Source organism: Trifolium pratense, linkage group LG2 (assembly GCF_020283565.1).
Source record: "Trifolium pratense cultivar HEN17-A07 linkage group LG2, ARS_RC_1.1, whole genome shotgun sequence".
NCBI classification, from domain to species: domain Eukaryota; kingdom Viridiplantae; phylum Streptophyta; class Magnoliopsida; order Fabales; family Fabaceae; genus Trifolium; species Trifolium pratense.
Genome location: NC_060060.1, coordinates 2,162,618 through 2,179,612, shown reverse-complemented (window position 1 = coordinate 2,179,612; position 16,995 = coordinate 2,162,618). Strand labels below are relative to the sequence as shown.

The following is a 16,995-nucleotide window of genomic DNA, read 5'->3' as shown; positions in this document are numbered from 1 at the left end:
CTTAATTCACTAGTGCTCTCTTGATTTTACGCAGGTGCTAAATCTAATGCCAAATTAGCCAATATATCGGCTCTGCTTGGTTTCAGGGTTGACTCTATTCCTTTTAATTATCTTGGTTGCCCAATTTTTGTGGGTATAATCCGAGATCTATTAATTTCCAGCCTATTGTGAGTGGCGGAGCCAGGATTATAAGAGAGCGAGAGCTGGGCAAAATTTTAACTGCAAATTCGCGATTCACTCACAATACTGATACATGCAAGGTTTTTTTTGGTTTAAAATGAGCTGGGGATCGAACCCAGTACCTATAGCATGCTACCAAACCACTCGCTACTAGACCAAAATTTGTGAAGGTTTGATAAACACTTAGAGATACATCTATCTATTGATAGAGTTTTTCAACAATCTCACCAAAAGCCTTCACACTTTTTTGAACTCTCCAAAACTTTTTACTTTCATCATCATTGTATCATGTTTGTTCTTCTTCTTTATTACTTTCGCAGTTCATTATCACTACACCCGAGTTTTTTTTTCCTTCTTTTTTCTTTGTTCACTTATTCAATAATCTCACCAAAAGTCTTGACACTTTTTCCCAACCTCCAATAATTTTTACTTTAACCATCACTGTACCAGATTTTTTTTTTCCTACAATATTTTTTTACAACGTAAATTTTGTTTTTTCAATTTAACAAACAATTTATTTTCCTTCACATACATTCATGCTTCTGTTTCCACAAATGGTGATTAAAAAAACAAAGGGAACATAAAGATTCTCTATCGTAAGGGTTTTTTTGTTTAAATATTTGGATTCCCAAAAAAATATAATTTTTTTTATTTTATTTTTTTTTGACGCATTTGATTAAAATTTATTGAGTTTTTTTTTAAAATTTCTTAATATACAAAAGTTTCCTAATATATATTATAAACTATTATGCAATCTTGATTGTAAAAAGTCTTTCGAAAAAAATCTCTTAAAATTCATTCAAATCATGTGTTAAAAATCTTGATCGTAAACGGTCTTTTGAAAAAAATCTTTTAAAATCTCATAAAATCAATACAATCTCACAAAGTCGTTTAGAATTTTTTTTTTCAAAATAATCTCTTGAAATCTGAATCCAATACACTCCATAAAATTGTAAAAATAATATCAATTGTCGACAAATTTAATATTGCAACCTACTTTTTTAATCTCCGCAATTTCTCAATTGAGTCTTATAATTAGGGGCGAAAGTAGTATAATTTTTTTAAATCTAAAAAAAAAATATAATTAAAAAGTTTATTTTAAAATTTAAACACTTAACATGCATGTCACGTTTCTAGTATAGAAATCAAAAACCCTAAAATTCACCGAAACATATATTCCTAAAATCATCACCGAAACATCTCTTAAACCCTCAAATTCAATACTAAAAAATTCACCATCGACCACTGCAACAGTAATCGCTGCTAACTATATAATGGTACATAAGTGGCTTGCAAATCTTGTTCTTCTTCTTCTTCACAACAAACAGTTACATCATATTATTTACCCGATGAGTGTTGGGAATCTATTTTCAGATTCATCATCGACGACGATGACGAAAACCACAACCGTCGCTATTTGAATTCTCTATCTCTAGTTTCCAAACAGTTTCTCTCCATCACCAACCATGGCCTATTCTCACTCACTCTCTACGACAAATCACCATGTCGTAGCCTCTTCAATAGATTTACCAACATCAATTCCCTCAAACTCAGAGGGAACAATACTGACAAACTTCTCTTCCAAATTTCTCGTTTACCATTGAAACTCACATCACTCAATATCTCATACATTCCTGCTGATGTGTTGCGAACTTTTTCACAGAAGATTACAACTTTGACCTCCCTCACTTGCAGTAACATTAATAGCTCTGATTTGTTCCTCATCTCGGAATGTTTCCCTTTGCTCAAAGAACTCGACCTCAGCTATTCCTTATATGGGGCAGAGTGTAGCAGTAGCTATGATGACGGGATAGTGGCTCTTTCACTTGCACTTTTCAAACTCCGTAAGGTTAATCTTTCAGGCTTTCCAATAAACAACCAATCGCTTTTCCATTTGTTCAACAATTGTAAGTGTCTTGAAGAGGTCATCATATTCAAGTGTCATCAAATAACCAGTGTAGGACTTGCTTCTGCTATCCTTGAAAGACCAACATTGAGATCTTTATCGTTTTCCACTATGAAAGGCACTGAAGTGTTCCGTACATCACAATTTATTGACTCATTGGTGAGTTTGAAGGGTTTGAACTGTCTTGTTTTGCATAATTTGATCTCAGATGAATTGCTATATTCTATTGCAAGGGAAGGTCTTCCTTTGATGAAACTTGACCTCCGATTATGCGACTATTGCACTTATGCTGGAATCTTTCGTTTGTTATCTAAGTGTCAACGAATCCAACATTTGAATCTTCAATATGCCAATATTCTGAATGATCAACATGTTGTCCAATTGTCTTCTTATCTTGGTGATTTGGTGTCCATAAACCTTAGTAATTGTAGGAAGCTCACAAAATCAGCCTTGGTGGCACTTGTTATCAATTGTTCCTTCTTCACTTAGTGAGATCAAAATGGAAAGTATTGGGAGTCACATTGTAGGGCATTCTGATAATTTGGTGGATTTTGGTGTATACCCTCAATTAAAGACTCTCTTTTTGAGTTACAATTCATGGCTAAGTGATGAAATCATTACAAAGTTTGCTTCCAGTTTCCCCAATTTGCAGCTGCTTGATTTGAATTCTTGCAACAGCATATCCAAAGGTATTTGTGAAGTTTTAAGGAAATGTGGTAAGATTAGGTATTTGAACTTAGCCGGCTGTTCAAGAGTGACGCGAATTGGAATAAACTTTGTAGTTCCCAATCTGGAGGTGCTGAACTTGTCAAATACAAAGGTTGATGACAAAACACTCAATTTGATCTCAAAGAACTGTTCTGGGCTTTCGCAACTATTACTTACACATTGTAAGGGTGTTACAAAGAAAGCAGTGAAACGTGTCTTAGAAAACCGCACACAATTGAAAGTAGTTATGGATGGGGGTGTACAAGCTTAAGTGACAAAAATAGGAAACTCGTTTCCCATTATAAGTACATTCGTTAGTGATATTCTGAAAGTGCGTCTGTGCTGAATGTTTGAACTCTAAGTTTTTTGGTTTAAGATTTACTTCTCTGAGAAATTACTTTTTTAAAATGTCAACTATCAAATGCGCATTTACTCATCAGCATGTTCATGATAATTCCCTAAGTAATACTGTTATATATATTTTTATATAATGTATAGAGTATAATGCAAACAGTTGGTTGCAGTGTTATTATATTGCGGCGCCATGGTGGAATGACATATTCTTAACAACAGACACACAAGCAATTTGTGAAAGAATGCCTGTGCCGCCCAGGTGAACTTTTGGCCTTCCACCATCAACAAGACTTGATGTTATATGCAGTTTTAAATTGTTTTGTTTTTCTATGCCTTTCCTTGAATATATAACTTGGATAACTCATGGCAGCATTAGTTTTACACTTTACTCAGTTGTTATTTTTTCCGAGTTTTCCATGTGTCCTATATTAACTTTTGATATCGAACTTTATGTTATTTCGTTTTGGACAAAACTTATATTCATTAATCTACATAATTTTTGTTCCTGCTTTTGCACTTTCGTAATTTAACGTGTGAATTATGTTTTGAAGTAAAATTTCATAAATAATGAGAAAGAATGTCTACTCTACATACAAGCACAGCCATTGCATAAACAAAATATCCCAAAATAAAATGATGATCATTACAAATTCCAAAACCATTCTCAGCATTTGAATAAGTAGAACCTTGTTTAGTAACAATGCCACCCCATTTCTGATCATGAAGAAATCCATTTCCTTTGAAGGGTCCGTCGAGCCAAGGCTCAATATCCTCCTTCAAAAACTTCTTAACCTTAACCTCTGGTATCACATCATAGAAAAAAACCTCTTCAGCAATCAATGCAAGCCTTGCAGCTCTTGCAATCAATTTTCAAAAAACATGACATGAAGTAGATTTTATTGAAGATGAATTCAAACTTTCAACATCCTTAAAAAGTGCTGTCACAATTTCTTCATGGTGTTTTTCTTTCACACCCTTGTAGAGTACCAAGTAATAGGAACAGGATCTGTTTTCAAAAGCCATGAATCTCCAACAATACAATACCAACAAGATCACCCTTTTATACTTGAAATCATTCAAAACAGTAACATTATTACAGTCATTCTTTGATAAAAGCTGAATATGAAGAGGGTGTGCTAACATCAACAAATCACACCAACCTTTCTTTTCCCACTCATACTCAACACAAAATGGTTCTCTCAGAATAGCATCACCTGATACAGGATAACAGAATCTGTACCTGTCAAGAACAGCTTCATGTTTCGAATCAGAATCCGGTAACAAAGCTATCCCAATGGTGCCGAAAAAGGCTTCTTCGGAAGTTATTTCAGTACGGCTATGGTTCAACTTTATTTTAATGGAAGCATATAGTATCCAAGCTTGATTATTGTTAAATCGAATAGTAAACTTTGTTAATGAATCATTTGATGAGAAGTAAATGATATCATGAATTGTTGAAATCAAAAAAGGAGTTGGTTTTGTTACAGAAAGAGCCAAATAAGGACTTCCTCTAACAAGAAATAAACTCATGTTGGTTGAAGGAATATCTAATTTTACACTAAGATCACTATAGGAAGAGATTACATGTTTTCCATTGGAACCTTTTTCTTTTTTCGAGGAAGTGATTGTAATGTAACATCAGGTTTGAAGACTTGTGATATGGCTTTGGAGTTGGAAGAACGATTTGGATAGGAAACAGAAAGTGATGAGTTTGATGAGGTAAGGATGAATGTATTCTGGCTGGTCACCATTTTTTAGGACAAAGTTTTGAAAGAAAGAGTTAGTGGGGAGGGGTGTGGGATAGCAGATTTGAGGAGAAGAATTTTGAGGGGTCAGGGAGGACAGTGGAATGAGCTTGTGGGAATAGAAAAGGTGTGTTGTTTTTGTTGATTGCCATTGCAACTTGCAAGTGAGAGAGTTGTGTTTTTGTGATTATGATGATTTTGAATGGTTAAAATGGTACTATTTATCCGTTATGATTTGGAAGCAGTAGGGTTTGGTTTTTGTATATGATGTTTATTGGATGGTTGCTTAGGTGTGAAGTAGTAATTAATTTAAATTGAATGAGATTAGAAGGATGGAAGATTGAAAGGTGTGAAGTAGAAAAGTTCATTGGTTCAATGATAACATATGGATTTCGTAGCTGTCCCTATGGGGCTATGCTTGTGCATGCTTCAAGAGTTTGAAAATTATTTCCTTATTTTTATTAACGATTGAGTGACTCCTCTCGTGCTAAATGTTACTTTTTCTTTTATAGACAAAAAGGAAAATGCCAAGTAATTTACTACTCCCCGCCTCCGTCCCAAAATAATTGTCACATTTTACTAGTGTATACTTATCGATGCACAATTTTGATCATTAATATTTTTAGTTGTGTATTATTAAAAATTATGAAAAATTTATATTTTGATAGTACTTATTGAGACAAATCTAACAAGATCTCATATACTAATATTTATCTTTATACTAGTAAAAAAATATGGTCAAAGTAGCTTGTATGAATAGTGCACACAGTCAAATTGTGACAATAATTTTGAGACGGAGGGAGTAGTATTTTTTTAAAAGTATAAAGAATAGTACTTTCTCAATGCAAATCGTATAGTACTCCCTCCGTACCACAATATGGGTGCGTTTGATCTGCTAAAAAATAAGGGACTGGACAGAACAACTCATGCTGTACTGTGTTTGATTTTAAAACTGTTCCTGGTACTGGACAAACTGGGGGCCAAGGGACAGGACAAAACTTGAAATTCTTGTCCCCTACAGAACCACGGGACAACTTTTTGTCCTCAGCACAAGTTGTCTAAAATACCAAAATAACCTTTTGTCCACCAAACATCGTACAACACAAAGTTTGTTCAATACCTTAAACGTTTGTCTTGTGCTGTCTTGTACTGTTCTGTCCAGTATTTCTATTTTGCAGATCAAACGGACCCTATATGTCGCTTTGACACTTTTACACATATTAAAAAAGATAATTAATGTTGTATGGAAAAAATAGATTGAGTTGATTTACAAAATTGTCCTTCATTTATGGTATAAAAAAAAATAAATTGAAAAATTGCAAGAATAGAGAGTAATAAATAGTTAAGGGTATAATAGAAAAAATAATATTAAATGTTTCATTGATAATATATAGCGACATATATTATTGTACAAATTGTTTCCTCAATGTGACATATATTATGGTACGGAGTGAATACTTTTTTTTAGTTTCCTTATAACTAATACTTCGAGACACAGGCTAACATAACCTTAATCAAACATTGAATTATAATGTGTACAAAGTGTAATTAGGCGACAATGTTGATGTTGAGTGTTATGGTGAAATTTTCATTTTCATTTTTCATTTTAAGCTTTGAACTCACCGTGGAAAAAAGACCAAAGGTTGTTGCTTCTAGTTTCATTTTGAACACATTCATTTTGAAATTTTCATTTTAAGCCTTGAATATTACAAATAGACCAACTAGGCAACTAATAGTATTTGTTTAGGAGTATCATTAACTACTACATCGTTAAGTGTAAAAAAGCAGGTTTGAAACTCTTGAAGCAATTAATGGACAAAACTAACTTAGGGAAATGCTGACTAGCTCGTGTAACTAGAAAAATAGTAATTTTTAATTAAACATATTTTGATGTGATTCATATTTATAGTATATATGTAGTTCAATTACTAATTTTACTCAATAATATAAATTCAATTAGTTATATTTTATTTTTTGACAAAGTCAAAATCACCGGGTATTATAAAATTGAACTTTGTAACTTAAAATAACATGTATGCTAAGTTATTTGAAATCATCAATAATAGACTATGAATTAATATTTGAACTAATGTGTGTATCGAATTACTTGCAATCATCAATAATAAACTATAAATTAATATTTATATAAATAAGTATATTAAATGGGCTTTATAACACTCTTTCTCTACCCAAAAAAATAAAATCATTAATAATATATTAAAAACATTATTTTATTTTTTTGGTTGGGAGTGAGCCGTGACCACCTCAACCCACCCCTAGTACTGCCTCTGCTAACTATTGTCTCATAGAGAGTAGTTAAAGAACCAAAAAATGATAATACTACTCTATATCCGTCTCTTATTATTCGAGAAAAATCATGGATATTATGAAAAGTTATTGAAGTACTCCAATAAGTTTGTTTGAAATATGTACTATAACTATTACTAGAACTAGAATAACCCTTATTCTTATATGCATTTACTATTGAATTTTCATATTTCAAAACAAAATGAATGATAAGATAAGGGGTATATATTAAAAAAGGGTAATAAATGCACCAAGAAATGTGTTGAGGGTCTTATATTTAGAGACAATATTTTTTTTTTATAAAAAGAGTCTTATAATTAGGGACGGAGAGAGTATAGTTTTGAAAATATGGTACTCCTTCAATGTTTTGGAATTTAAAAAAATGATCATTCTATATAAAACATTTAGGAACTGTTTGGTTCGAGATAGATGGAGGGAATGAGGTAATCTTGACCAAATTTTTTTTTATTAAATCTTTTTTTTTAAAAAAAACGTTTTTTATTCTTGGAAAAAAAATTATTTATTTTTTTAATTGGTAAATGGAATATTTGTTTTTGTTTTTAAATTTTATTTTTTTTAAGGATAAAAAACATTTTTTTTAAATGATTAAATAAAAAAATTCTTTTTTTGTCAAGATTACCCCCTCACCTCTCCTCCCCTCCATCTACCTTCAACCAAACATAGACTTTGTTTGGTTTGAAGGAAATAAAGTGGAAGAAAAGGAAATTACGAAAACATATGGATGAAATTGGACTTCATCAATCGGTTTTCATAATTTTCTTTCCTTCTACTTTCGTTTCCATTTTACTACTCACTCTAGTCCATATTATTGACTAGGTACATTAGATTTACAATGGATGTGAAAAGCAAAATGTCTTGTACTCCCTCCGGTCCTTTTTATAAGGAACAATTTGGAAAAAAAATTTGGTCCTTTTTATAAGAAACAATCATTAAATTTATTCTTACAATTCCATTTTTACCCTTATTAAATTGTATTCATTCCAAAGTTATGCATTAATTAGAGTGATATATTCCCTAAGGATAAATTAATACACCAAGGTTAGTTTTGGAATAGATTGTAAAATTTTAGAATTTTTATTAAGAAAGATAAGGTTTCTTGGTATGTGTGTTTTTTCCAAATTATTCCTTATAATAAGGACCGGGGGGAGTACTAAGGAAAGAGGTATTTCCTTAACCAATCTCTTTGGGGACACCAATTGATTAGCATGACCCTTCAACCTATACTACACTTTACTTCCCACCTTTTAAACTTCAACCGTTCAATCCATTCCTTACAGTTCCCATACCATAAATAATTGACATAAGTTCCAATGCTGCAAATACCAACAATCATAAGTTGAGAACTACTACCTTAAACAACATTTAGTCTTTTTCAATAACATAATCACAGAAAAACAAATACTGTATCATTCATATCAGTTCATATTTGCAATGTCTAACAACAACAAGAACACACCTTTTCTATTCCCACAAGCTCATTCCACTATCCTCCCTGACCCCTCCAAATTCTTCTCTCCAAATCTGCTATCCACACCCCTCCCCACTAACTCTTTCTTCCAAAACTTTGTTCTCAAAAATGGTGACCAGCCTGAATATATTCATCCTTACCTCATCAAATCCTCAAACTCATCACTTTCTATTTCATATCCAAAACGTTCTTCCAACTCTAAACACATAACACAAATCTTCAAACCTGATCTTACAATCACTACCTCGAAAAAAGAAAAAGGTTCCAATGGAAAACATGTAATCTCTTCCTATAGTGATCTCAGTGTCACCTTAGACATTCCATCTACAAATATGAGTTTTTTTCTTGTTAGAGGAAGTCCTTATTTGACTCTTTCTGTAACAAAACCAACCCCTTTTTTGATCTCAACAATCCATGATATCATTTATTTCTCATCAAATGATTCATTCACAAAGTTTACTATTCGGCTTAACAATAATCAAGCTTGGATACTATATGCTTCCATTAAAATAAAGTTGAGCCATAGCCGTACTGAAATCACTTCTGAAGAAGCCTTTTCCGGCACTATTCGGATAGCTTTGTTACCAGATTCTGATTCGAAACATGAAGCTGTTCTTGACAGGTACAGATTCTGTTATCCTGTGTCAGGTGATGCTATTCTGAGAGAACCATTTTGTGTTGAGTATAAGTGGGAGAAAAAAGGTTGGGGTGATTTGTTGATGTTAGCACACCCTCTTCATATTCAGCTTTTATCTGATAATGATTATAATAATGTTACTGTTTTGAATGAGTTCAAGTATAGAAGCATTGATGGTGATCTTGTTGGTGTTGTTGGAGATGCATGGATCTTGAAAACACATCCTGTTTCTATTACTTGGTACTCTACAAAGGGTCTGAAAGAAAAAGACAATGAAAAAATTGTTTCATCACTTTATAAAGATGTTGAGTGTTTGAATTCATCTTCAATAAAATCTACTTCATGTCATACTTTTGGAAAATTGATTGCAAGAGCAGCAAGGTTAGCATTGATAGCAGAAGAGGTTTGTTTCTATGATGTGTTTCCAAAAGCTAAGGTTAAGAAGTTTTTGAAGGAGACTGTTGAGCCTTGGCTTGAAGGAACTGTCAAAGGAAATGGATTTCTACATGATAAAAAATGGGGTGGGCTTGTTACTAAACAAGGATCTACCGATTCTAAAGCCGAGTATGGTTTTGGCATTTATAATAATCATCATAGTAGATTAGGATATTTTGTGTATGCAATTGCTGTGCTTGTTAAGATTGATCCAGCTTGGGGTACAAAGTACAAGGCTCAAGCTTATTCTGTTATGGAAGATTTTATGAATTTGAACACAAGTTCGAACTCAAATTATACACGTTTAAGGAGTTTTGATCTTTATAATTTGCATTCTTGGGTTGGAGGGTTAATGGAATTTGCAGATGGAAGGAATCAGATGGGAATTAGTGAAGCTGTGAATGCATATTATGCTGCGGCATTATTTGGAATGGCTTATGGTGATGCTCAAATTATGTCAATCGGGTCAACACTTGCAGCATTGGAAATTTGTGCAGCGAAAATGTGGTGGCATGTTAAAAAGGGAGGGAATATGTATGAAGAAGATTTTACAAAAGAGGAACGGATAATGGGGATTCTGTGGTCGAATAAGAGAGATAGTGGACTTTGGTTTGCTCCAGCTGAATGGAGAGAAGCTAGGGTTGGTATTCAGGTGTTACCATTGTGTCCAATTTCTGAAGTTTTGTTTTCTGATGTGAAGTATGTGAAGGAACTTGTGGAATGGGCAATGCCTGCTTTGAAAAGGGAAGGTGTCGAGGAGAAAATGAAGGGATTTGTGTATGCTTTGCAGGGAGTTTATGACAATGAAGGAGCGTTGAAGAATATAAAAAAGTTAAAAAGGTTTGAGGATGGAAATTCAATGACTAATCTTCTGTGGTGGATTTATAGTAGAGGTTGAAGTGTTGACACAATGAATGGTTTATTATATATTTTGTAAGTAATTGAGACAATGGACTTTGTTTTTATGGATTTTCTCTTGCAATTCCTTGTTTTGTTCTTTTTTGCGAGCTTCTTTGCATTCATTTTTATTTAGCATTGTATGGAAAATTACTAGAGTCATTGTTCTGCAACATTTCATACCACAATGAAGCACTAACCCGAAATCATCCTATTCCTTGGAGAGCAAGGAATCATTCAAACTTATTGCCCATTAGACTTGTAAATCCTTTGCTCTTTTTCTGATAATACCACTCTATCAATAACAAGAATACAGTCGCAATTCAGTTTCACATCACATGATTGGCTTATGGAGCCATTTTTCTTCTGTCTGAGTTATAGTTTAGTCAAACAGGATTAAATATATGCTTCATGGAAGAAATGCTTTCATGGCTCCAGATAAAACTGAACCGTGTATGTTTTTGAATGTCGAATCAGTGCCTTAAAGAATTCTAATTTTTCAAATAATGTAGGATGTTAATTACTAATTAATATATGCTTCCTTTTGAAGGCAGATTAGCATGATTGTGATCACTCGGTGTCTCTAATTCAAGAACATTCAATTATGTTAAGGATCTTGTTGAATTAGACCACACTGGTTTCCATTAAAAGTTCTTTCTAGCCAAGGCTCAATGGTTTCCTTCAAAAATTTCTTAACCTTAGCTTTTGGAGAAGCTGATGAGGAGTGAACAACAGTCTCCTTTGTAAACAATTTATGGTAATTTGGATAATTTACGACAGATCTTTTGGTTCAATTTTTAGTCGGTCAAAAAGTCATCAAATTCAAATGTAATTATATATCTTAGTTTGTTTTGCAGTTTATTAATACATTAATTTCGCCGTTCAATAATATGTTTTTTTAAAGGGTCTTGCTAACGAGTGCCCCGGGGGTACTATTTAGTATTTGCCTTTTTTAAATAGCTAAACTTTATTAATGAGAAAGGAGGACAAGATGTAAAAGTACAAAACAGTAAATAAACTAACAAAAGCGAACTAGTCTCAAGTTGCAATAACTAACTATAATAGTAATACTGTAATAGTAATACACTGTATCATTCAAAACTTCTATATATCATGTGATCAAATTGTTAGGAACGCAGTAATTTCTAGAATTCGAGGACTAGAAAACCTCCTAAGAAGATAGAGAATAAGGGAAAAGATAATTTCTTCCTTCCATTTAATTGTCTCGTTACATCACTTATAAAGGGAAAATATCATAACAAAAATACAAAACGACAAAAGACTCTAACAACCAAATTCTTCCAGATTTCTCTTAACCAATGCTAATGCTCCAGCTGTCATTCACCTGATGCGGCCGCAATATTGCGGATGCGGTAGGCACTGCAACCGCATCGGATCGCAATTGCGGTGTGAACTCAAATCACACGTGATGCCGCAACGCAACAGCATTTCACCGCAACACAACGAAGTTTTGACCGCAACGACCGCAACGGTTCAATCCAATATTCCTTTTCATAAAAATTCAGAGAATCTCACCTTTATTTTTTCCTTTATGTCCTTTCATTTTAGAGTTTCTATCTTTTTATGTCTCAATGAGTTGTCGAGGAGATGACTAGATGAGTTGTTGTGTGAGTTCACTTAGTTGTTTCACTGAATATCAATATTCATCAATTTCAGCTTCCTTTGATCCTTTCCTCTTTGCATCACTGTGCTCCTGCTCTATGTCAAGGTATGTATTATGTAACTCTTCCCTTCCCTTCACTCATATTGTGTTTGGCTATGTGAAGATGAAAATTATGAATCTGAGGATATATTTTACTTTTAATAAAAGAATTGGGTGATGAAATTGTGTTTGTGCGGATGAAAAATTATTTCACGCCGCAACGGCCGCAATCGCATCGCAGTGTCCGCATTAGTCGCAATCGCGACACCTGCAACCGCAACCGCAATTTAAAACCTTTATAACAATTTTCCTTTTGGACTTTTGCTTCTCTTGGGCCAATTCTGTTTCCTTAGTTTTGGGCTTAACACAAATGGTCTTGAGAATTGCTACTTGGCGATAATCAACCATGATTGGAAGTTTCCTGCAACGAAAGAGATTAGCACTATCAGAAATTACATAAAATATCCAAACAACATACATTAATAGGAATCACTTCTAAATTATTGTATTCAATCATACATTGTAGCTAGGTATTCCATTTCAAAACTAGATTTGCCCCATTACTGTTATGATCTTCTCTATAGCCTTCTATTCCATTTGTTGTTACAACCCAATTCACACCTATAATTAAAATCCCTAGCATCATTATATAAGTTGTATCGTATTTCCCCTCCAGTCCACGATACTTCACAGTGGAATAATGTTGTCCCCCAAACATTCGGATAAAAATCCCATTTATAAACTTCGTTGGTATGAATTACATGCACGCCTAAATCGTCATTTTTAGACGCACAATGAATAGTGAAATTCGATGCCCCGCTTAAATGGTTGAAAACACGTACTGTCATTTTGGGCCAAAACTTCAATCCTAATACACTATTGAAATTGATGACCATCAAAAAGAAAAAGAAAAGAAAGAAAAATGTTTGCTAAATAAAGCCACATGAATGAATTTTTGTGGATAGGAAAAAGGATATGTGTTTGAAGTTATAACTTAGTACGTACATTATATATAGGTATGAAAAGAAAGATTAAAAGAACATGAAAGTATTGTGTTAAACCAATATACATATAGGTATGAAAAGAAGGATCAAAAGAAATAAAAGTATTGTGTTAAACCTATATACATATAGGTATGAAAAGAAAGATTAAAAGAACATGAAAGTGTTGTGTTAAACCTATATATACATTTGTTTGGTGGAGGCATGAAAATATGTTCATATACCTATAAATTTGTTTGGTGGGACAAATATGTTCATTTTTCTCATGTTGTGGATTTATACCTATGAAAATATGTTCATATACCTATATATAAATTTGTTAAACCTAAATATGTTCATTTTTCTCCTGTTGTGGATTTATAGTAGAGGTTGAAGTGTTGTCACAATGAATGGTTTTTTATATTTTTTTTAGTAATTGAGACAAATGAACTTTGTTTTTATGCATTGTCTTTCAATTCCTTGTTTTGGAGCACCATTTGTTGAAGTTTCTACTTTGCTTTTTAAACTTCTTAAAACCAAATTGTCTTGTATGGTCTAATGTTCTATTGATCAATAAGCACATTTAAGCATCAATCAATTAGTTGATTTTAAATTTGAGTCTCAAATTGATACTGTCAAAGAGGTATTGGCTGTGAAACACTAACCTGAAATCATCCTATTCCTTGGAGAGCAAGAAACCATTCAAATGGAAATCTTTATTTGCATCAAACATGGCTATTAAATTATGAATAGGAAGACCTTTTTTTCAGAATCGCGAATTGAATCTTATTATGAATCATAAGATGCACTGTCAATAAAAATGTCATTTTTATGTTTTAAAAAAACAAGTGACAGGTTTTAATATGAGATGTCATATATCGACATCAAAATTGTTCAAGATTGAAGTCGTATATCAAATGCAAAAGAAAAGTGGCTGGTTATACAAAGTTGACAAAAATAGTAGTTTGATACACTATGTTTAGACATCGATTCATTATAAGGATTCATCAAAATAAATACACACTAAAGAACTTTAAAAAGAACTTTAAAAAGGATTCATCAAAATTAATTGAAATTGCAGACGAGATTCTTGTCTAATAAATACACACTAAGATTCATAGCGTTTGAGTATTGAACTGAGATACATCTCGCACCTCGCAAGTCCGGGCTGTCATGTCAAAACTTATGAAGGGAGATTAATTAGCATGATTGTGATCAATCAGTGTTTGTGCTTAATTCAAGAACATTCAATTAAAAACTGACTATGAGACAAATAAACCAGAACAATAGAAAATTGTAGTCTAAGATGAATAAGAAATAAACAAAAAATCTAAATACTAGAAATATAAAAAAGGAACTTGTTGGAATATGAATATGCAATTTTCATGCCATTTAATTTCCCTCATCAAAACCACTTAACTTCTACTATGAATCAACCACAACATATTACTAAATGAATTTCCATCATCAAAACCACTCAACTTTCTTATCTTTGCCAAAGCACCTTCCTTATCATAAATTCCCTGCAAAGCATACAAAAAACCCTTCCACCCTTCACCTACACCATCCCTTTCCAAAGCCGGCAATGCCCACTCAACAAGATCCTTCACATAATCTATATCAGAAAACAAAACTTCAGAAATCGGCAACAATGGTAAAACTTGTATCCCAAGTAAACATTGCCTGGCACCAAAATAACCAAACCATAGTTCCATATCTCTCTTATTAGACCAAACAAGACCAACCATCCTATTCCCCTTTGTAAATTCTTCATCATACAAATTCCCTCCTTTTATATGCCACCACATTTGAGCAGCTTTAATTTCCAATGCTGTTAAGGTTGATCCAATTGCAACAACATTAGTATCACCATAAGCCAAACCAATCAATGTAGCAGAATAATATGCATTAATAGCTTCACTAGTTCCTTTCTGATATCTTCCATCTGCAAAATCAGTTAACCCTCCTGCCCAAGAATGTAACTTATATAGATCAAAACATCTCAGACACGTGTAATTCGGGTTCAAACATGTGCTCAAGTTCATGAAATCCTCCATGAGTGAATAAGCTTGAGTTTTATACTTTCTACCCCAATCTGGATCAAGCTTAACCAAAACAGCTATACCATAAAGGAAATATCCCAAGTGATTAAGTTGAGCATTAAAAAATTCAGAACCAAAACAATCATCGGAATCATCACAACCTTTTTTAGTAACAATCCCACCCCATTTTTCGTCATGAAGAAAACCATTTCCATTAAAAGTTCCATCAAGCCAAGGCTCAATGATTTCTTTCAAAAACTTCTTAATCTTAGTTTTTGGAATCAAATCAAAGGAAAAACATTCTTCAGCTATCAATGCTAACCTTGCAGCTCTAGCAATCAATTTTCCATAAGAGTAAGACGATGTCGTTGTTATTGCTGATGAATTCAGATCCTCAACATCTTTCACAAGAGCTGAAATAATTTCTTCATGGTATTCTTTCTTCACACCATTTGTAGAGTGCCAAGTTATAAAAATAGGATCAGTTTTCAATAGCCATGTATCTCCAACAATACCAACAAGATCTCCATCAATGCTTTTATACTTAAATTCTTTCAAAACAGTAAAATTACAATCATTGATATGACACAAAAGTCGAAGATGTAGAGGGTGTGCTAGCAATAACAGATCACCTGAACCTTTCTTTTCCCATTTATACTCAACACAAAACGGTTTTCCAAAAATAGCATTGCCACCAACAGGATAACAAGAACTGAACTTGTCAAGAACAGCCTCATTTTTCGAATAAAAATCCGGCAACAAAGCGATTCTAATTATACCAGAAAACTCCTCAGAAGTTATTATATTAATAAGATCATGACTCAAATTGATTGGTGAGGTAGCATATAGAAGCCATGTTTGACCATTGTTAAGCTGAAAAGTGAACTTGGTAAGAGAATCATTTGAAGAGAATGAAACAATTGCACGGTTAGCTGAAATGCAAAGAGGGGTTGGTTTTGTGACAGAAAAAGTCAAAAAAGGACTTCCCCTAACAAGAAAAAATCTCAAATTTGAAGAAGGAATATCCAATGTAACACTGAGATCATTGAAAGAAGAGATTATATGTTTGTCATTGCTTTTTTGTTGTATAGAGGATATGGTGAGATCAGGTTGGAAGACTTGGCTTATGACAGAGTAGTTAGAAAACCGACTCGGGTATGATATAGAAAGTGAAGAGTTTGATGATTTGATGAGATAAGGATGAATGTATTCAGGTTGATCACCATTTTTTAGAACAAAGTTCTGGAAGAAAGAGTTTGTTGGGAGGGGTGTGGATAGAAGATTTGCAGAGAAGAAGTTGGAGGGGTCAGGTAGAACAGTTGAATCAGCATGTGGGAATAGAAAAGGTTTATTCTCTTTGTTGTTTTCCATTGCAAGTTTACTTTGATAGTATGAAGTAATGGTATGGTGATGGAGAGATTTTATATTGGTTTTGAGTGATAGTTCTCTTTGTTGTTTGAATTACTAGTATTGGAATTTGTTTTTTTTTTTTTTTGACAAGCTGTAACCGTTATGGTTTGGAAGTTGCATAGTTTGGCTTTTATGTTATACACTTATACTTAGTTTTTATGATGAGTGGAAGACAAGAAAGAAGTTTAATAGGTGGAGGAGAGTAAGGTTCAATAATTAAAGTACTGAAGAGAATCCAAATC

The 16,995-nt window shown here is 33.0% G+C and overlaps 2 protein-coding genes and 2 pseudogenes across 2 annotated transcripts; 2 read left to right on the top strand and 2 right to left on the bottom strand.

Annotated features, from left to right (window-relative positions):
* The first annotated feature begins 253 nt into the window (after nt 1–253).
* On the top strand, nt 254–3,112 carry LOC123909694 (annotated as a pseudogene).
* A 594-nt stretch (nt 3,113–3,706) lies between these two features.
* Nucleotides 3,707–7,864, bottom strand: LOC123909688 (annotated as a pseudogene).
* Nucleotides 7,865–8,652: 788 nt separating this feature from the next.
* LOC123910968 (probable endo-1,3(4)-beta-glucanase ARB_01444) lies at nt 8,653–10,760 on the top strand. The gene has a single exon (XM_045962262.1). The coding sequence runs from the start codon at nt 8,653–8,655 to the stop codon at nt 10,657–10,659; it is 2,007 nt and encodes a 668-aa protein (XP_045818218.1). The 3' UTR covers nt 10,660–10,760.
* Nucleotides 10,761–14,716: 3,956 nt separating this feature from the next.
* LOC123910967 (probable endo-1,3(4)-beta-glucanase ARB_01444) lies at nt 14,717–16,714 on the bottom strand. The gene has a single exon (XM_045962261.1). The coding sequence runs from the start codon at nt 16,712–16,714 to the stop codon at nt 14,717–14,719; it is 1,998 nt and encodes a 665-aa protein (XP_045818217.1).
* Between the last annotated feature and the right edge of the window lie 281 nt (nt 16,715–16,995).